Source organism: Opisthocomus hoazin, chromosome 11 (assembly GCF_030867145.1).
Source record: "Opisthocomus hoazin isolate bOpiHoa1 chromosome 11, bOpiHoa1.hap1, whole genome shotgun sequence".
Taxonomy (NCBI): domain Eukaryota; kingdom Metazoa; phylum Chordata; class Aves; order Opisthocomiformes; family Opisthocomidae; genus Opisthocomus; species Opisthocomus hoazin.
In genome coordinates, this window is record NC_134424.1 from 16,785,154 (window position 1) to 16,806,196 (window position 21,043).

The 21,043-nt window shown below is 68.8% G+C and overlaps 1 protein-coding gene across 1 annotated transcript; it reads left to right on the forward strand.

The window, feature by feature from the left end:
• The first annotated feature begins 5,725 nt into the window (after positions 1–5,725).
• On the forward strand, positions 5,726–19,852 carry SLC38A3 (solute carrier family 38 member 3). The gene is made up of 16 exons (XM_075432668.1): positions 5,726–5,845; positions 13,316–13,458; positions 13,606–13,690; positions 13,786–13,901; positions 14,027–14,100; positions 14,181–14,273; positions 14,373–14,454; positions 15,357–15,439; positions 15,551–15,609; positions 16,063–16,236; positions 16,371–16,450; positions 16,901–17,001; positions 17,097–17,221; positions 17,491–17,635; positions 18,070–18,173; positions 18,283–19,852. Exons 2-16 carry the CDS (start codon positions 13,349–13,351, stop codon positions 18,385–18,387), a joined length of 1,536 nt encoding a protein of 511 aa, XP_075288783.1. The 5' UTR covers positions 5,726–5,845; positions 13,316–13,348; the 3' UTR covers positions 18,388–19,852.
• The last annotated feature ends 1,191 nt before the right edge of the window (positions 19,853–21,043 follow it).

Genomic DNA, 21,043 nt, shown 5'->3' on the forward strand with positions numbered 1-21,043 from the left:
CCTGCGCCAGCGTGGTGGGCCCTGCTGCCAGTCCTGCTCCTTCTTCCCGGCTCAGCCCCTGCAGCCCCCAGGCTCCTTCAGAGCTATGGGCAGGTGGGTCGGTGCTGTTATCCCCCTTGGCATCGCGGGGCAGGGGATGTGCTTGGCAGCAGGGGTCCCGGGTCCCGGGAGTGCCGGGGGTGCCGGGGGCCTGGCCGCGTGCCGGCGGGGGCTGGCTGGGGCTGTTTTCCTCTGTTTGCTCGGCCGTGGGGACGGCCAGCGATGCGGGTCAAGGCCGGCGTCCCCCGGGCAGCCAATTGTCAGCCAGCTCGGAGGGGAGGGAGAGGGGCAGCTGCCCCAGGGCTTCCCAACCGTGGAGGGGGCCACCACGGCAGCGCTGCCTGGCCTGAAACAGTGCCAGGCTCAGCCCACCCAAGCGCAAGGCTGGGTGATGCTGGCAGTGACGCAGGGGTGCCCACCGGGACCCCGGCACCCGGCAGTCCCTGGCTGCCCCTGGTTGGGGCGGCTGCCCCCCACATCCCACCGGTGCAGGAGCTGGGGGACCCCGGTGCTGGGGGACATGGCAGCCTTGGTCCCGAGCACCAGCAGGTCCTTTTGTGCTTCTCCTGCTGAATCCTTTTCCCTGGCGGGCCATGAAAGGGCCTTTATCCCCTCTCCTCCTCGTGGCCGGATCACGCCTGGTGGGACCCTGTGCCGCTGTCTGGCCCCAGGACTGCCAGTCACCCCGGCGTGGGTGGGGGCCCAGCATGACCATGCCGGTGCCTCCTGTGGGGAGCTGGAGCAGACTCCGGCTACACCGGGGCTGCACGAGACGTATCTGCTCCTGGACCAGCTCCGGAACGACTGCCCCCCCCGGCCCCGGACCGAGAGGAGACACGGCTGTGGCCACGTCTGTTTTTGGCCCGGTTATTTATATCTTTTAAACAAGGATGCTACAGTCATCTGGGCCAAAAGGCGTCCCCGGTCCTCCCCTGCTCGCCGGTCCCCAGCTCCCCAGCCATCTGCTGCCCAGGCCCTGGGCAGTGCGCCCGGCCCCCCCGGGGCTCCCCCCGCCACCGCCATGTTCGTGACAGCTTGCTGGGGAGGTCGGGTTTGAACTGGAGCCCCCTGTCACCGCTTCCTGCAGACCCCTCAGCGCTGCCCCACATTTCCTTCCACCGCACCAGGGCCCTCCTCCTGCTCTGCTAAACATTAACTGCCTGCCCCGGCTGCGGCTCGGCGCTGGACCTGGCATCCCAAGGGGGTTTGGCTGGGGGGTCTGGCCCTGCACCTGGTCCAGGTGGGTTTTGGGGAGTAGGGCAGCCCAGCCTGGCTGTCCTGTGCTGCTGGCATGACCTTGTGCCTCCTCGGAAGTTCTGGGAGCTGCCTGGGCTCCCTCCCTGTCCCCAGGAAGCCTGGGCAGCTGTGATGTGGGATGCCAAGCTGTTCATGGGATGGAGGACCCTGGGGCTCGGGGAGCTGATGGAGGGCAGCTCATGGCCCGGGGACCCTCTGGCCCTGTGCATGCGTGAGTGTCCCCCGCAGGCTGACAGATCCCCAGGTACCCCTGTGAGCAGGGTTTCCCCAGCAGCCTGGGGACCTGGAAGCCCCCCAAGGGATTGCTGCCAGAGCATCCCTCCAGCAGCTGGTACCCAGCACCTCTTTGCCCGCTGGAGGGATAACGCCGCCACCGCCCCCCTGCCCGGCTTTCCAGTGGGATGTGGGGAGAAATGGAGCTCAGCAACTGGGGACACACAAATGGGACAAGACCTAGAGAAGCTGTCCTGGAGCAGAGCACTGACCCGGGGACATTTTGGGAGCATCAGGGCCACTTGGGCTCATTTGGTTTTGAAGACATTCAAGTTGCATTTAAAGGCATTAAAGTGCTTGCTAAGTCCTTGCTTAATTGCCTTAAAGGCATTTAAGCCCTTGCTGCTGGACAACAAGCCCAGGGGAGCAAAGTCCCTGGTCCCGGTGGGGTTGTGGGTGCTGCCAGTGGGTCCAGCGGGGACACGGCTGCCCTGTCTGGGTGGCAGAGGTGAGCGGGCTGCTGCTGGCACCTCTGGAGGTGACAGAGGGGATGGTCCCCCTATGCCAAGAGGAACAGTTTGTCCCCATCTCTTCAGGCTCAGGGCACCCTCCTGTTCTCAGGTGCTTCCAAGCAGTCTTGGTGCTTGATGGCTGGAAGCTGGAGGAGCCTGTGTGGGACCAGTGTCCCAGCTGAGGCTGCGGGAGCTCGGGGGTCCCGGGACCCCCCTCCAAACCCTGCAGTGATGCGGGGACAAGCAGTGGGGTTACTCCAGGGCTCCTCCTCCGGTGCTTGGTTCCCAGTGCCACACTTGGCAGGGAAGCGATTGAGTGCAGAGATAACCTACCCTTCAGGCCTGCCGAGCAGCAATTTGCTTCTGGCTTCTGTAAAGTTAATTGGTTTCGAGGTTCCAGGAACAAACGAAGGAGAAAAACCCATGCTCCCGATGTGCGGGATCATTGAACGCTCTCTGGCAAGTTATAATTGCAAATCATGTTTTGAAATCACGTTAACCAATTAGTCCTTGTTGTTGTTGTGCCCTGCCACATGACAGCGTGTGCCGCAGAGGAACTGGGGGTCAAGGGCGAGGGAGGGGGCCGCAAGCTGCCCCCCACCGCCACCAGCTCTGGGCCCAGGCGCCACACTGCTGGGATCGGGGGGCTCTTACAGAGGTGGTGGCTGGGGGGAGGAAGGGTCCTGCCCTGGGCACGGCCTCGGGCAGTTGTCACCCTGGGGTCCCCCATCCCATGCTGCTGCCGCGGACATCCCTCTCCTCCTGCCACTGGTGTTCCTGGCCCCCTTCATGCCTCGCTCGCTCCCTGGTGACGGGGTGGGGGTCAGCGGGGGTCTCAGAGTCCCAACCAGCTGCTGGGGCCACGCCTGCGGGGTGGCCAGTGCCGGGGACCAGAGGCACCCACCGGCATGTTCCCGGCAGGGACAAACGCCAGGAGGCTTTTCGCTCGAGAGGCCAGTGTGGCAGCGGGGGGGGGCACTGCTTTGGATGCAGATCTAACCGTTGTCTCCGCTGCATCTTCCTCCCATCTCCCATCTCCCTTCTCGGCCCTGGGAATGGCAGGCAGCAGCGGGCAGCGGCAGGCAGCGGCGGGCAGCAGGCGCAGAGGCCGGGCAAGGAAACCGAGCATGACAAGGCGAGCACGCCCCGGCCATGCACGGCACCCGCTCCTTCGTGGCTGGGTCCTGGCCGGCCTCGTCCCGCACCAGGACGCTCTCAAGGCCAAGGGGTTTTACAGGCTCGCTTTAATCTGCCCGATCTCCAAGCGTGGCTGGAGAATGAAAAATAGGGAAGGTTTTGGCTGGGGGGCTTGGTGATAGGGCAGACAGCACCGGGGTGGGCTGCGGGCTCAGCTCAGCTCCCTGCCACCGGCGAGGCGGGATGCTGCCGGCAGGACGTGCCGTGCCGCGCTCCCCCAAAGGCTCCTCACATCCGGGAATCCGGCGTCAAACTTTCCAGCCGGCCGGAGAAAACCGCACGGCTGCAGTTTCGCAATCGGCTGGAGCCCAGGCACAGCCCTGACACCCTCAGAAACTGCCCCGGGCTGTGCCGGGAAAGCACCATGGGCTGGGGGCTTGGGGGGCCGAGAGGAGGGTCTCAACCCGTCCCTCTCCCGAGCAGCTCCCCACGCGGTGAGGGGACTGGTCCCCGTGTCGGCTGCCGGCCGTGTGGCCAGCCCGGCTGCACCAGGCTGGAGCTGCTGTGTGCTGGCTGCGGGGAGCGGGGACCGTCAGGGCCAGGCTCTGGGAGGGTCGGGGACATCTTTGCTTCGTCCTCTCCTCTCTGCTTGGATTTTCCACAGAGCTTCAGCTGAGCGCGGTGGGGACAGCATGGGCATCTCCTCCGCCCAGCTGAGGAGGGGGAAACGATGGAGAGGGATGTCACATGCCGGAGGACAAGACAGGGGACGATACAAGGGGGCATGGCGTCATCTGTGCCAACAGGAGAAAGGAGAAGGGCAGCCTTTGGAGGCAGGGAAGGAGCAGGCAGGCTCTGCGTCGCTGCCTGCGCCCCGGCCCCCCGCCATGCCGACCCTGCCGGTGGGCACTGCCTGTCCCCGTCCCTGCCGCCCGAGCTGTGTTTGCTTACAGGGCGGTGGCTCTCAGCCGCCTTTTACAACCCTCGGCGAGGCGCATTGCCGCCCGTCCCTGCCGACGTCCCCGCTCCGGTGCCACGTGGCTGGCGCCTGCCTGCGCTGGGGCGGGCGAAGGGTTAAGTGGATGGCTTGATCCCAGCCGTGCCCACGGCTCTGGGTGCCTCCGGCCCCCCCTCGCCACCCTGCCAAACCTGGCTGCCTCCGGTCGCCGGCGTGCCAGCCCGCGCTGGTTCAGCACTTACGCATGCTGCTGTTATTAGAAATTCGTTAATGGATGTCTCCGGCCAAAGGAGAGCGGCAGTAACAGGAGCCGTGGGACTGCCGGGAGCGCGAGGGCAGAGCTGCCACTGAATATTTCTCGTCCCACGACAGCCGGGCGAGAGGGTGCCGGTGCTGCCGGTGGGGCGAGGGGAGGTTTTTCCTCCTCCCAGCCCGATGGTGACGCTCGCTGCCGGCCAGCGCGGCCGTTTCCATCCCAGGCTGCCCAAGGCTTCCCGAGGATTTATGAGAGATATGCGTAACACAAATACAGCCTCCCAGCAACGCGCGGGGCCGTCCTGCCAACGCGCGGCAGAGGCCGTCGGGCTCCCAGCCGCGCACTGCCGGGGGTCCCTGCTCCGCACGGGGAGGTGGGTGCACCGAGCCCCCGCCTCGCCGCCGTGCGGACCCCAACGGTTTTCCTTGGAAGTAAAAGCCAGGCAGTGCAGCGGAGCAGGGTGCCCCGCGGAGCAGGACGGGGGGCGGTTTGGGGGCGACAGCCATTTGCGAGGGGCAGGGAACCTGCGGGGACACGGCTGGCGGCTGGCCAGGAGCTCCTGGGTCTCCCTGCAGCGTGTGGGGTGCTCTCGGGAGAAGAAAGTTCCTCTTTGGGGCACTTTCGTGGGGGTAGACGCCAAAATTTTTTCTCAACGAAAAAAAGAGGTGTTTCAGCTCAAGCAGGGAAGTTTGATGGAGACCAGGGGAGGGGACCGGTGTGTCCCCCTGCCTCTGAGCCGCATTGCGGTGGTCCCACCCGGATTGTTTGCTCCCGGTGTTGGGAGGTGCCAGGGCGGTCACTGCGGGCGCAGCGGACACCCCCAAGCAGGTTTCACATGGTTCAGCATGGGGGCGGCTTGCATTTCCCGGGCTGGGGGGAGAAGCTGGCTGCGGGGGGAGCTGGGGACGGCCTTCCCCGGCTGCCGAGTGACCCTGCCCCTCGGTAAGAGGGGACGAAACCCAACGCCCGCGCTCGATGCCTGCTGGATAGCCCTGCAGGTTACACGGCTGGAGCGAGCGTGACAGCCCCGGCGCTCCGAGTGCCGGCCGCTGGCCTCCGGCAGCAGCCCCTGGTGCTCTGGGTCGGGGGGCCCGGTGGGGGTCCATGCCCGGTGGGGGGGTGATTCCCGGTGGGGTGGTAACTCCCGGTGGGTGTCCATGCCCGGTGGGTGGGGGTGGTGCCCGGGGGGTGGCCGTGCCCCCGAGCCGGCGGTGGCCGGGGGGGCGGCGGGCGAGGCGGGGCCGGGGGCTCCCCCCCCCCCGCCGGTCCCTCCCCGGCGCTGCCCCCAGCGCTGCCCCGGCGGCGCGGAGATTGGGAGCCGGAGCGCTGGGGGCGGGCCCGGCTCCGGTTTAATCTCCGGCTCCGCCGGGATTACGGCGGCAGGGCAGTCCGTAATCCGCGGCACGGCGGGGCTGGCCACCGGGGGCTGCTCGCCCCAGCCCGCAGCAGAGGCACCGCCGGACAGGGGGCCAGGTCAGTACCCCCAGCCCCTCCCAGTCTCCCCAGTTGCGCGCACCCCCGTGCTTTCCGCCTTCTTCTTTGGGGAACTCCGTGGCTGAAGGCTGCCGGGCGTTTGGACCCCTCGCACCCCCCCCAGTCCCCTCTCTAGCCCATGCTACCCCCTCCCCCCCATCTCCTTTCGCCCCCCGCCCGGCCCCGCTCTCCTCCCGCAGCCCGGCGCTCCCCGCAATCGCCTGCTCTCCTCCTCCTCCTCCTCCTCTTCCTCCTCCCAGCGCCGGACAACTCGCCCCGGGGGAAGGCTCCGGGCTCGGGCAGCCCCGGGCAGGTGGCAGCACCCCGGGGCTGTTCGCTTTGCTTTTCTCCCCTGCCGCTTCCCCCTCCAGCCGCTGCAACCCCCCCACGGGGGGGTAACAAATCCTGCGAGGGCAGCGGGGAGGCAGAGCCCTGCCTCGCCGCCTTGCCACCCGGGCAGAGCTCCTGCCCGCGGCGGTCTGCTGGGGGGGTTCGGCATCGCCGCCTGCTCTGCCGAGAGTTGTGATGCTGACCCCCAAACCCCCTTTTTCTTTCCCTTTTTTTCTGCTTTAATTTTTAATCGCCCGTGGGAACAACATCTGTTTCTGCAGGCTGGAAGCGGTGGCGGCTGGGATCGGGTGTCGGGGTGTCAGGGCGAGGAGCGGTTGGGGGGCATGGCTGGGGAGAGCGATGCCGGCTGCCGCGGGCGCTGCCGAGCTCGGTTTGGCCGTGCGTGCGGTGCTTCTCCAGGCTGGGGTATTTATAGAGCCTGGCTGGCCGGGACGGCGGCGTGGAAAGGCAGACGGCACATTGCGTTCCCACCGGCCACGCGTGTCCCACGCCAGCCGGTACCGTGGCCTGCTCTGCCCGGGGCAGCTCGCAAACGTCCTGCCGGAGAGAGGCCTTCCCGAGGGGAAACTGAGGCACGGCAGATGCCCTGGGCTCTGCGGTGGCACAGGAGAGCCGGGGGGCTCGGCAAGCCCCCGGCCGGTGGTAAGGAGGGGAGGCAGAGCTCCGGCGTGGGGCTGAGCCCCGGCTGGCTGCACTGAGCCACCGCGGGGGAGACGGGAAATTTTCCACTGGCTTTTGGATCCGTCCCAAGCTGAGCCGTTAGACCTGCCCGGTCCCTGCTGCTGGGCAGCAGCACGCGTTCGCCCCCCGGCTTGGTGGGGGGCAGCCCAGAGAAAGCCCTCCATGCCGCGGGATGCTGCCCTGTGCCAGGAGACCGCACGCTGGCGTGCCCTGGCTCCGGTGGCCAGGGGTGCTGGGGGGCAGCGGGGGCACCCCGGCTGGCCGGGGGACGGCGTGGGGGGGGTGCCGGCACCGTGGGGACGCCTGGCCGAGGCGCAGAGGGCCCCGCAGCACCCGGCTGCGCTGCAGCTGTAATCACACGGCAAACAAACAGGCACCGAGTGAGCCTGTTTTCCTTGGCGCCTGGGGACGGGGGGAAGGAGCGGGATCCCACGGGCTCCTTCGGAAACGCAGCCCTTGAGAAAACAGAGGTGGGTCGGGGATGGGACGAGCCCTCTGTGCCCCCAGCCCTCCTCGCCGCGTGGGTCTCAGCTGCTGCACGCCTCTCCGGCCACTGACGGAGGCCTGGGGCCGGCTGGTCCCCTGTGTCGGCGGGGGAACAGCCAGCGTGGTCCTGCTGTCCCCAGACCAGGGAGTAGATGCCAGGCTGGTGGGGTGGCCGACGGCAGGCAGGTCGTGGCCCCGGGTTGGGTCTGGTTGTTATGCTGGAGGTGTGGAGGTGGTGTGGGGCACACGAGGCCATGGCTGAGGCTGGTCCCTCCTGGTGTCCCCGGTGCGGCCACAGCGAGTGACAGCTTGGATTTTTCGCCATTGACCCCTCAGTGTCACCCCGCCAAGGCCGGGTGTGTTTTAGAGAGTGGGAACTGCTGGAGAGCATCCCGCTTTGAAGGCGAAACATGTCTCCAGAGGTCCGAGAGAAAACCTAACATGGTTTTTTCAGGTGTTACCTGCTCATCCATCCCCACGGTGCCACCATGCGTGCTGCCGTCCTCCCCGGGTGGCCTGAGCTCCTGACAGGCGGTGCGTTGCCTTGAAGTTTAAAGCAAAACCCAACATCGAGCCTAGAGCTGGCTGAGATGCTTTGGGCTCAATGCGCTGTCTCATCCAGCCTCCCCCAGAGCCACACTGGGTGCCACCAGCCTCGTGCTGTGCCCTTCCTGTCCCCATCCCTGTCCCCATGCCGCCAGCTGCCTGATCTTGTCCCACACGGGCTCAACCCCTTCCTTCCACGCTGGGTTGTGTCAGCGGCAGCCTGGGCTGTCCCGGTGCTGGGCATGGTTCCTTTGCCTGGCCTCAGTTTCCCCACTGCTCTTCCCAGCTCGTCTCGGTACTGGTGCTTGGATGCGGGAGGACGTGGCGTGATGGTGGTGGCGGGTACCTGCACCGTGGCCCCACACTCCCCCCATGGCCCCAATCCTGGGGTGGGCGGCTGGCAGGGGATTGCTGTGGCCAAGCTGCACCATGGCTCCAGCACTGGAAAACCCTCCCCATGGCCCCCCCGTGACGTCTGGCTCTGCTACCCCCTTCCCTGCGGTGCCTTTCCTCTCCCCAGTGTGTCCCAGACCCCAGCACGTCCATCGCTGCGGGAAGGGGCTGGGGCTGGTGGCCATAAGCCAGCCCTGCCACCGGCATGCTCTGCCTGCGGCACGTCCCCAGGCTTGGGCACAGCCGTCCCCGAGGACACGGGTGCCGCTTGTGCTCTTCGAGGGAAGACCCCGAGTGGACACTGCTCTCCTCATGGCACAGAGCTGCTGGGGCAGGACGAAGGGGCATCGCCTGGCTTGAGGCTGAGCCGTGGTGCGGTGTTTGGGGCTGAAACCCCAGGTTGCTCCGGGGCTAGATGAGCCCAGGAGCGGTGACCATGCTGCCCAGCTCGTGCTGGGACCGCGAGTGGGGCTGACTGGCATGGTTGTCTAGTGGAGCTGTCTTATGAGGGTCTCCAGCAGGTCTGTTTAGGGCTACCCAGAGGGGGCTCTCCAGCCGTGCACTGGGCAGATTGTCTCCAGTTGTCCCTCCCGGTGGCTGCCGGTGTCCCGGTGCACGTGGGGCTGCACCCCAGAGCCCTCACGCCAAAGGTGGGGTGCCTGGCCATGCCCCTGGGCTGCCGGATTTTCCTTTCTTGGTGCTCACCGCTGCCGGGGGAGGTGGGACAATGGCACTGCCTTCGCTTGGCTGGGAGGTGGGTGTGAGAAATGCCATGGGTTTAAAAACAGGTTTGGGGTGCTAATTTTAGGAAGGCAGGTCAGGGGGAAAGCCACGTCTGCGTGTGCTGGGGGGGAAGGGCAGGCCCTGCTCCCACGGGGTCAGGCTGGCTCTGCTCCTGGTGCCTGGGCTCCCAGGGCCGCCCCGGGGGGGGTTTCTCTGTGGAGGGGCACAGGGAGATGTGTGGGGGTCCCCACTGCCTGTGCCTGCTGTGCTGGGGTCCAGCCTCCCTGGGGAGGTGATGCCCAAGGACCCCCGAGGTTCGGGCTATTGCCCCAGCTCTGCCCGCACACCCCTGTGCCCACGGCGGTGCTGGGGGCTGACCAGGGACCCCAGGCTGGGGGTCACCCCGTGCCTGGCAGCGGTCCTGGAGGCTGACCAAGGACCCCAGGCTGGGGGTCACCCCGTGCCCAGCAGTGGTCCTGGGGGCTGACCAGGGACCCCAGGCTGGGGGTCACCTTGTGCCTGGCAGCAGTGCCAGGGGTAACCCCAGGCTGGGGTCTGATGGCAGTGGGGGGGCATGGCTGGCATCCCTGCCTCCTTGCCCATGCTGCCTGTCTCTCTGGGAGGGCTCTGTCACCAGCACAGCCCTGGGGAACATGAGACCTCTCTGTGCCTGGCTCCAGTGAAACCCGAACGGCCGCCTGGGCAGGCGGGCACGGATGGGGGGGCCTTGGTGCCGGGCCCCCGGCACACACCGGTGACAGTACCTGGCTGCGAGCACGCAGGCCGGCAGCTGCGGCAGGCTTGGTGCTAAAGCCGGATTACCACCCGGAATAGTCCCGCGGCCCCAGCTGGGGCGGATTAGCTGGGATTCATCTGTGGAGGGAGAGGAGATGGGGAGGGGGTCTCTGCCCTGCGGGGTCCCTGGCCTGGGGGAACACCCACCCGCTGCCAGGGAGCCCCGGTGCCTTCGTCCCACATGGGTGAGAGCAGCGGGTGCCCAGGGACGGGTGTCAGGGGGACGCAGTGGGTCGTGGCACTGTGTGGTGCAGGCAGGGCTGGCAGGCAGCGGCTGCCACCCCCGGTATGTCGCACTCCGGTGGGGACTGTGCTGTGCCGAGGCTTGACCAGGGGAACCGGCGTATCACCAGGGCCAGGCTTTCCCGGGGCGATACGCATCCTCCTTGCCGTGCTGCTGGGTGTGATGGACCCCGCATCCGGCATGTTCCGCTCGCACCGCCGACAGAGCTCCCCTGCCCTGGCCACCCCCCACCCGCCTGTGCCTTGCTCCCAGCTGGGATTTTCCACCTTTTAAATAAAGTCCGGGTGAAAGCGAGGTGTCAGGCAGCGAGATGCAGCCCCTGCCAGGACCAGATCCCCCCCCCGGGGACGGCTGGCAGGGGGCCGGGGTGAGCCAAGAGCTGGCTGCTGCCGGGGGAGGGCAGGGATTTGGGAGCCCTGCTTCCCCCCACCCGCGTCCCCGTCCCGGCGAGGGTGGGGGCAGGCATCTGTGCTGGCCGGGACGTGGAACGCGAGACCAAACGTGGCCTCCCCCGGCGCGCAGACGTGGCCGGCGAGGACGGTACGTGCCGCCCCACGCATACGGCTCGGCGTTCCCCGCGGGGGGGCTGCGGCACATCACTGGGGCCTGGCTCGGGCTGCCTGGCCGCACCGGGGGGGTTGGTGGGGCGGACGATGTCCCCGATGTCTCCCAGCTGTGGGAGAGCCGAGGCTGGGTAGGGAGAGGCGGGAGGTCTCGGTGCAGCGGGGCTGTCGCCGTCCTTGTCACCCGGAGCCGGCAGGCAGTGGCGAGGCACGCGCCGGGAAATCGGTGCAGCTGGATCCACACCCCCAGGGACACGGCCCTGGGTGCTGCAGCGTGGGGGCTCTGTGCCCACGCGCGTGGCCATGCCCGCACCCTCAGGGTGGGTGACCGGGTGCTGGGTAGCGGTCAGGAGGGGGACGGTGCCGGGCGGCACATGGGCTGCCCAGCGTGGCATCATCCCGTCCGTGCGGTGGCACGGCAGCCCCGTGGGCTGGGGCTCTCACTTTGGGAGCAGATCCCCAGGGAAGATGCTCTTTGCCCGGAGCAGAGGGGTCCCTAGCTGAGGTGGGCACACAGGGACGGGGGTGAACTCGACACCCCCAGCCCTGGGGGACCCACGCCACCCCCCCCGGGGCCATCCACCACTCCATGTATTTGCTGTTCTGCCCAGCCTTATCGCAAGGCAAACAGCGGCGGGCAGGGCATGTTCTGCCCGATCGAAGCGTCTCCCGTTCCCTCCCCTTCCATCTCCCCCTGTTCCCAGGCCATGGCCACCGGAGACCCTGGCCGAGGGGCAAAGGCCGGGGCTGGCTGGGGAGGTGGCGGCGAGCGGTGCCGGGGCTGTGCCAGGGCTGTGCCAGGGCTGTGCCAGGGCTGCGCGGCGGGAGGAAGCGTCTGGGTGGCGACGCGATGCCCGGTGCATGCGGAATGAGCCCGGCCGTGCCGCTTGCTATTCCGAGAGGCGCTTGGGGGAAGAAACTGGTATTTCCTGAGCCGCCCGGCGAGGTGTAATTATAACCTGGGAGAAGAAAGGGGCTGCAGAGGAGAGCGCCCAGCCTCGCCGGCGCCCGCGGGGGAGCGGGCAGGGGGAGCGGGGCAGCTCCTGCCCGCTGCCGGCGGTGGGACGCAGCGGAGCCCTGCCTGCGGGCAGCCCGCCGGCGCTGGGGGTCTCCGGGGGTGATGGAGCACCCCGGAGCTGGCAGCCCCCCTCGAGCCCGGCACCGGGAGCGGTTGGTTCGTCGATGCCCGCCCGCAGCGGTGGGAAGGCGCAGAGTTAACGGTGGCGTTTGGACGTGCTGGCAGCCTTGTTTGTGCCTGGATCTGGCCCAAGAGGAGGCCTAGAGGAGGGGATAAATCATCACCCAGCGCCCAGCCCGAGCTTCGCTCTCTTCCCCCGCAAGGCTGAGCCTCCCTGCTCGGGTCCACGCTGGCCTGTGCCCTGCCTCAGTTTACCCACCAGCCTGGGTGCCGCATGTGGGGGGCCCAGCCCCCAGCCGTGTGCCCCCCATCCCAGGCCAGCCTTAGGGGCTCGGTGCCCCAGGCACTGCCGATAGCCAGCGCATGGCTGGGGGTGACCCTGCCAGGTCTCCCTGGGACAGGCAGGGCCGCGGCTCAGGAGCCCGGCGGTGCTGCCGCCCACACCCCACCATGGCATCCTTCCCCTGCATGCTGGGGGGCTGCTGTCCCTGGTGACTCCCTGCGCTGGCAGTGCCATGGGAAGACTCGCCTGGTCCCTGGGGCCACCGATCCCCTGGGAGCACAAAGGCTGGCGTGTCCCCAGCTCACCCCACGGGGACCCCGGGCGCTGGGGTGACGGGACAGCAGCATCGTCTCGGCATCAGGGACCGCGCCACATCCCGGCTAGCCCTCTCCTCGGGCTGGGTGGCATCATCCCGCAGCCCTGAGGTGGGGACCCTCAGCTGGCCAGGGAAGACCCCAGCCCCCCAGGGCAGCGGGGGGTGGCGGGGGACCCTGCCCCGGCTGCCAGCCTGCCCCAGAAAGCCACCCTGTGCCGCTTCCCAGCGGGGCGGGGAGGGCCGAGGCTCGCACAGAGGCAGCTTTGTGCGGCGTGCCAAGGCGTCCCGCGCTCGGCAGCCCGGCCGCCTTCCCCTGCCAAGGAGCTGTCTCCCGGCCCCGCACTCTTTCCTGCTCCGTTTGTCCGGTCCTGACGTGCCCCTGAGCCCCCTGCCTTGGCACCCCGGCAGTGCCAGCCCTGGGCGGTGGGATGCAGGCGAGCCCTTCACGCCGGGCAGCGCCACAGGCTTTATGTAACGGTGGTGGCTGGGGGGTCCCCGACCTCCCCGCCCCGTCCCCAGCTGCCCTCCGAAACGGCCCCATGCGCCTGTCGGCTCCTGTCTTCAGGAGGGGAAACTGAGGCACTGAGCTGAGAGCTGCGGGCAGGGGCACGCAGGTGGGAAGGTGTTGCGGACGGAGGCTCCGGGGCTGGGCTGGCACCGTGTGCGGAGGGGAGCGGGGCGGCCCCGCGGGGTGGGCTGTGGGAAGGCTGGTCAGGCGAGGGGACAGGGTCCCCTGGGGACCCTCGCGGGGCTGTCGGAGCTGGGGCGAGCAGGGAGACGGGAGAAGTCCAGTCGCGGTGATGCCCGGCCGGGCATCCTCGTCACCCCTGGGTGCCTGGCCCTGCGGTGCCACCGGCATTGGTGCCGAGCCCGACTCTGGCATCTCCAGCAGGTGTGGGACCTGCAGGACATCCTGCACAGAGCCAGACGCACGTTGCCCCCCTCTTGCAGAGCCCAAGGAGAGCCCACAGTGAGCTCGCCGCCATGGACACCACGGACGTGCCCCTCCAGGCCGAGATGGTGGAGCTGGTGCCCAACGGGAAGCACACGGCTGCGCTCACCGCCTCCACGGTCCCCTCGCTGGCGGGTGACAGGTAAGGACCCCGGGACGAGCCGGGTGCTGGGGGCTTTGGCCCAGCTGCTCCCTGCCCGGGCGATGCCAGCCGGCGCTGCCTGGGCACGGTGAGGTGTGGTGGACCCCGGCTCTGCTTTGGCCTCACCCCCCTCCCTCCGGCGGCCAGGTTTGAGGAGAACCAGTCCGGTGCGGCAGAGATGGAGGAGTTCCTGCCCCACGGCGCCGAGAAGAAGCAGATGCACTTCACCGACGTGAGTGTCAGCGTGGGCACCGCGGTGGTGGTGGGATGGGGGCAGCTCCCGTTGTGACTGGTGCATCCCCTCCCCGTCGTGTCTCGTGTGCGCAGTTCGAAGGGAAGACGTCTTTCGGGATGTCCGTCTTCAACCTGAGCAACGCCATCATGGGCAGCGGCATCCTGGGGCTGGCCTACGCCATGGCCAACACCGGCATCATCCTCTTCCTGTGAGCGCCGCGTGCCCGGGGGGCTCGGGTTGGGGGGTCCGGGTGAGGACTGCACAGGGTTTGCCCCATGGCTGTGTCCGAGCCCGGTGCTGTGACCTGCTGGTGACAGCGCTGTCCTCCCGCAGCTTCCTCCTGACGGCGGTGGCCCTGCTCTCCAGCTACTCCATCCACCTGCTGCTCAAGTCCTCCGGCATCGTGGGTAAGTACCGGGTCCCCGGTGCGGCTGTGCCGGGGTGTCCCCACCCGAGCCTCACCCCGCCACCGCTCCCCGTCCCGCAGGCATCCGCGCCTACGAGCAGCTGGGCTTCCGAGCCTTCGGCACGCCGGGGAAGCTGGCTGCGGCCGTCGCCATCACGCTGCAGAACATCGGAGGTGAGGACAGGGGCTGGGGGGGGGAGGACCTGGCGGGGCTGGGGGGCAGACACAGGACCAGAGCACACTGGCACAGCGTGACCTCGCTCTGCCCCGCAGCCATGTCCAGCTACCTGTACATCGTCAAATCCGAAGTGCCTCTCGTCATCCAGACCTTCCTCAACCTGGAGGAGAAGACCACGTGAGTGCCTCCTGCCCGCGCTGCCTGCGTGCCTTCCCCGGCCAGGCGCGGGGGCTTCGGCTCCAGCTGTGCAGCCCGTGGCAGGGATTTAGTGCCATTAAGCCACTACTATTTTTGATAACCGTCAGTGCTGAATAAGCCCCCGGGTGGGATTAAACTGGGCTGAACTTCCAATCCCTGCTCCTCATGTCCCCTTGGGATCAGGCTTTCCTCCTTGAGCAGAGCCCAGGGCTGCGGGGGTGGGATGGGAGCTCTGGTTGGGAATGGGTAACCCCCACGCCATACCCACGTCCCCACCCAGCGACGTGGAGGGTGAGAGCTGGGCAGAGCTGCCGCTGGGACCTCCACCAGCCCAGGACTGGGCATCCCAGCTGCTGTGGGGTGCTCGACCGCACGTGGGACCGGGGCTGGGCGGGGGTCCTGCCCCGCAGGTGACCGGGGTCAGCTCCATCTGCCTGGGGCGCTGAGGACCTGGCTGAGTCCCCTTGCAGATGCTGGAACCCTTGTCCCTGTGTCCTCCCGCTGCTGGGCTGCCCATAAACACGTGCCGAGGACAGCAGCTCTCAGCGTGCCCACAGCAGCTCTAGCACTTGGGGTGCACCACTGTGGGGGTAGGCAGGACCCCAGCTCAAGGGCCTCCAGGGACGCTGGCCTCAGGGGTCTCCAGGGATGCCATCTTGGGGGTCCCCAGGGATGCTAGCACAGCAGGGATGTCACCCTCGGGGAATGCCAGTGTCCCAGGGGATGCCAGCTCAGGGGTCCAGGGACAGCAGCTCCGGCATCCCTGAGGCTGCCAGCCAGCTCTGGTGTCCCCACGGGTGGCAGACAGCCCCCCCGTGTTGGCTGCCTGTCCCTCCCGTGCCCCGGCAGAGCGGGGCGGTGAGCAGACCCTCTGCTTCCAGGGAATGGTACATGAACGGGAACTACCTGGTGATCCTGGTTTCCATCACCGTTATCCTGCCCCTGGCCCTCATGAAGCAGCTGGGTAAGACGGGGGGACACTGCACACAGCACCGGGGTCGGTGCCAGCCTGGGGGTGGTGGGTGAGGAGGGGGCACCCAGCCAGCGCCCACCGGCTGCTCTCTTCCTTCCCCAGGCTACCTTGGCTACGCCAGTGGCTTCTCCCTCAGCTGTATGGTCTTCTTCCTCATCTCGGTGAGCACCCGCCGGCAGTGCCAGTGGCGGGGGATGCCGAGCGTCCCTTCCGCTGCGGCGCGTGGCTCTCGTGCCGGGCTGCGTGCTGCGGGGACGGAGGGGACAGCGGGGACGGTGGGCGCTCCGGGCTGCGGAGACGCCGTGGCGGTGCTGTCACGCTGCTGGGTTATTTTCGGCTGAAGGAGCCGAACGCCGGGGAGAGGGGAAGGGAGAGGGTGCCGGGGGGCGGACACCACATGCGTGGCCCCTCCACGTGCCGCTGCCCCGCTCTGCCCCGCTCCCCACGCTCGCAGGCCGGGGGAACGGCATCGCCGCAGGGCAAAGGGTCCTGACACCCTAAATAGAGGGGACCCAATGTGGTCACCCTCCGCTGGGTGTGGTACTGGCTTGGGCAGCCGGTGCTGGGTGGTGGTGGCACCGGGTGCCAACGTCCCCATGTCCCACTCATCCCAGGTCATCTATAAGAAGTTCCAGATCCCCTGCCCACTCCCCGAGCAGGAGGGGAACCTCACGGGCAGCCTCAATGCCACCCCTGTCAGCACCAGCGACTACCAGAATGGCTACACCGTCCTCCAGGCCCCTGAGCAGGGCACCTGCACCCCCAGCTTCTTCACCCTGAACTCCCAGGTAGGGGCCCGGGATGCACCCCCGGGGCTCTGGGTGAGCCCCAACCCCGTGCACCCCATGGAGGCGGGTGGTCCCGGTGCTGGTGGCACCCGCTGGCTTGGCCCCCGGCGCTCAGCCGCCCTCCTCTCGCGCAGACGGCGTACACCATCCCCATCATGGCCTTCGCCTTTGTCTGCCACCCCGAGGTCCTGCCCATCTACACTGAGCTGAAGAAGTGAGTCCTGGGTGGGGGCACCCACGGGGAGGGGTGGGGGGGCTTTTTCTGGCACCCACCCAAACGCAGCGCCCTCCGGGTGTGGGACCCGTGCCGGGTGCCCTGGGGATGTGAGGGGATACAGTGGGTGATACGACCCTGGGTGGGTTGTGGGTGACAGGACCTGGGATGGGTGGCATCAGTCCCGGGAGGTGGGCAATACAGCCTGGAGTGGGTGGGTGGTGGTGGGTGGTATCACCCCTGGGAGAGCGGTGATGTGACCCGGGGTGGGTGGTATCACCCCTGGGAGGTGGGTGTCATGACCCAGGGTGGGCGGTTGGCTGGTCGGTGGTGGGTGATCCAACCTGCCACGCAGCTCAGGAGGGGGACGCTGCCCCTCGCCGCAGAGCCCCTGTGCACCTGGGCTGGTCTGGGCTGCGGGGGCCATGCTGAGCCCACCGTCTACTGCAGCCCCTCCAAGAAGAAGATGCAGTGCGTCTCCAACATCTCCATCACGGTCATGTACATCATGTACTTCTTGGCTGCCCTCTTTGGCTACCTCACGTTCTACGGTGAGCCCGCTGGGAGGGGGCCCGGGGCCCCGCCGGCATGCTGGCACCGGGGCGGTGCCGGGGCTGACCCAGCGTCTCCCCACCGGTGCCCACAGGCCGCGTGGAGTCGGAGCTGCTGCACACGTACAACAAGGTGGACCCCTTCGATGTGCTCATCCTGTGCGTGCGGGTGGCCGTGCTGACGGCTGTCACCCTCACCGTCCCCATCGTCCTCTTCCCGGTCAGTGGCTTTGTGGGGATGCCAAGCGGCACCGCCACAGGGCTTTGGCACCAGGCTTTGAGAGGGGAAACTGAGGCAGTGATGGGGCTGAGGCACCGGGACAGGGTGGCAGGGAACGGTGGGGCTGCAGGGGTTGGGGACAGGGACCGTCTGGGTGTCAGGGGCAGGGCAGGGGAAGAGGTGATGGGGACTGGCAGGACTGCGGGGACAGGGGCTGGGATGAGCCCTGGCTCCAAGGATGGACTGTGACACCCTGTCCCTGTCCCCAGGTGCGCCGGGCCATCCAGCAGATGCTGTTCCAAGGGAAGGACTTCAGCTGGATCCGCCACGTCACCATCGCTGTGGTCCTGCTGACCTTCATCAACCTCTTGGTCATCTTTGCCCCCTCCATCCTTGGCATCTTTGGCATGATTGGTGCGTGGCAGCACCCCGCTCCTGTCCCCCCTCGGGCGCTGGGTGTTGCTTTGCCTGACCCCCCCGTGCCTCAGTTTCCCCTTCTCACCGTGCCAGGGCCAGGTACCGTGTGGGGCGTCCCCAGCCCTGTCCCTGTCCCGGCGGGCTGGGTCCCGCGGTGCGGTGCCGGCTGCTTGCTCTTCCCCTGGGCATTTCCCTTGATCCCCCACGCTGGGCTCCCCCCGCTCGGTGCCCGGCTCGGTGCCAAGGCCCTGGCTGCGGCGGGGGGGGTGTCATGGGGACAGTGCCAGCACATGGCGTGCTCGGGTTCCTGGAAGGCTTTGTCAGGGCTGGGGGTGGTGCAGGGGGGGGAACAGGACCTGGGCTGGCAGCGGGGCTGGCAGGGCTGAGCCGCGGGCGGGGGCTTCCACCCACCCTGTCCCTGTCTGCTCCAGGTGCCACCTCTGCTCCCTGCCTCATCTTCATCTTCCCCGCCATCTTCTACATCCGCATCATGCCCAAGGACAAGGAGCCCCTGCGCTCCACCCCCAAAATCTTGGTAAGCATGGGGAGGGGGGGACATGGAGGGGACAGGGATGGGGGTCCCAGTGCTGCACTGGAGACCCTGTCACCCTGACTGTCCCCGACCCCCTGCCCTGTCCCTGCAGGCTGCCTGCTTCGCCCTCCTCGGGGTGCTCTTCATGATCATGAGCTTGAGCTTCATCATCATCGACTGGGCCACGGCGGGGGCGAAGAGCGGCGGCAGCCACTAGCTGGCACCGGGTGCCCACGCCAACCTCCTCCCCACCCACCGGTGCCCCAGGGAAAGCCGGCCCGGGGCTCAGCCCCCGTGCCACGGCCCCGCCGGGCCTCCTCGGGGACCCTCCGCTGTCGCTGCCCATCACCTGCGGTGGTGGGGGGGGGGGGCATGAGCCATGGCAGGCACAGGGGCCCCCTGACCTGTTCCCCGGGACGGGGCAGCCAGCCTGGGGCAGGTGCTGTGCCCCCCGCCTCCCCGCTCCAGCAGGTACCCTCCCTGCTCCGCGCCTCAGTTTCCCCATCTGTAAAATGGGGAGAATAATACTGCCCTACCTCACCGGGAGCTGGCTGTCAGCTGGAGCTCGTCTCTGCCCACCCAGAGCCGCCAGCAGCGGGCACTGCCAGGGGCATGGGGCACTGCCCACCGCAGGGGCTGAGGGCCGGGGCACTTTCCTGGCCCCCCCAGGCAGCGTCGAGAGCCCTGATGGACAGTGTCTGCAGGGGATGGGGTCCGGCGTGGTGGTCGGACCCCTGGCAGCGCCTGTACCCAAGCCACCCGCCCCCTTTCCCTGCTGTCCCCTGGTCCCCGGCGAGACGCCAGCCTGCTGCCCCAGCATCGCTCTGCGGGCGAGGGCTGGCAGTACCCAGCCCGCTGCTCTGGAGCCTGCTGCGGGTTGGCTCCCGGTGCCCGTGGGCAGGACCCCGGTGACCCCAGGCCGTGCTTGGGGACCGGCTGCATCGCTTTGGGGTGGCGGCGTGCCCCCCCGGGCTCAGCGCCTGCTGGCATCCTGCCCCTGCTGCGGCTCGGCTGCCCGGGGCCCGGACCCCCGAGGGGCGCGGGTGGGGGGCGGGGGGCTGGGGGGCTGGGGGCAGCGCTCGCTGGGGGCCAGCGTGGGGCTCTGCAGTCACCTGCCGGCCGCATGCCCAGACGCCAGGGTGATGGGCACCCCCACGAGCCAAGACGGTCCTGCTCGCTTCGCACCCAGGGCCAGCACCCAGGCCCCCGCAGCCCTCTCCCGCTCACCCTCCCACCCCCCCACGCTGCCGGGACGCCCGGTGCCATGCCAAAACCCGGAGAGCGGCTCTGCCCCCCCCGCCTCCCTTCCCAGCGGGGGGAGCAGCCCGGCGGGGGCCTGTCCTGCGGCGGGGTACAGAAGAGACGCATTTTTTTACCGGGGTGGCGGAGGCTGGGGTGCTTTTTATAAATACTGTATATAAGAGTAGATCTTTTTTAATGTGTTGTGTTGCTCTGGGTAGCTCTGTATCGTGTACATATCTATGTGGGGTGGAGGGGGCACCGCTGCAGACCCTCGCGATCACCCCAGGGCTGCTGGCGTCCCCGTCCCCAGCCCGCCTGCCCCGCGGCCACCCCTGCTCTGTGCCGGCGGGCGACGCTGTTAAATTATCCGTGGGGACGATGTCTGTGCTGGCGCGGAGGCCGGCGAAGCCTCTGGCCGCGAGAATAAAGATGTGAACGTGCCCAGGTGTCGGGCGTCACTGGGGCGGGCGAGGAGCTGGCATCCCCCTGGCAGCGTGGACAGGCGGATGCACGGACGCACGTGGGGACAGCAGGGACATGTGGACACGCGTGCACAGCGTCGGCGCATGTGGATGCGCAGCGGGGCAGCGCGGGCACGCGGACACCTGCACACGGATGCACAGACGTACACGGGGACAGCACGGACACGCAGGCACCCCCGGGGACAGCCAGACGCGGACTCACGGACGCCGGCCGGGACACAGGCGCGGGGACGCGGGGACACGCGCGCGCCGGCGCAGGGCTCGGCGGCCGCCAGGGGGCGCTGCGCTCCCACGCAGGTATCGGTCCCGCGGGAGCGCGGCCGAGGGCGGCCGGACCGGGGGAGCGGGACCCCGGGGGAGGGGGGCTCCCGGGGGAGTGGGAGCCCCGGGGAAGAGGGACCCCCGGGGAGTGGGACACCTGCGGGAGAGGGACCCCCGGGGGAGCGGGACTCCCGTGGGAGTGGGAGCCCTGGGGAGCGGGACTCCTGCGGGAGAGAGGCTGGAGGCATACCGTGCCTGGTGCCCCCCGGCGACAGCCCCAAGCCCCCCCAGCCCTTGCTCGTGGCACGGCGTGCGGTGGGGGTGAGCCCCTCCCCCCCCGGCCCGGGACCCCTCTCTCCCCCACCCGTGGGCACGGGGCTTTACTCCAGCCGGCCCCAGCCCCGGGCACAGAGCCAGCTCGTTAGCGCAGCCTCGTTAGCACCGCGGCCCGCTCCCACGGGAACGGCCCTGCTCCCTCCACGCCGGGCCCACGGGCCACGGACCCCACGGCTGGGCCGCGTGGGAGGATGCTGCACCCCTTCCTCCGGCATGGCGGCTTCCAAATGCGAGCAGCCCTCGCTGCCCCCCCCCCCATAACCCCCTGCTCGGCGAGCGCCGGTTTGGGGGTGAGCGGGGCCGGGGGGCCCGGGCGGGGGGCGAGGCTCCGCCGCGGGGCTGGCACGGAGCCGGGGGGTCCCGTCCCCAGGGGAACCCTGCCCTGGGCAAGAGCTGCCGGGTGCCCCAGGGGCTGCCCCCGAGGGACCCCAGGCCTGGAGCCCAGCCCCCAGACTCGGTGTATCCCCGCCCGCCGTGGCCCCACCGCCCGCCGTTGCCCGCCGCTGCCGCGCGGGGGCCCCGTCCCGTCGGTCAGGGCTGAGGCCCCGCCCC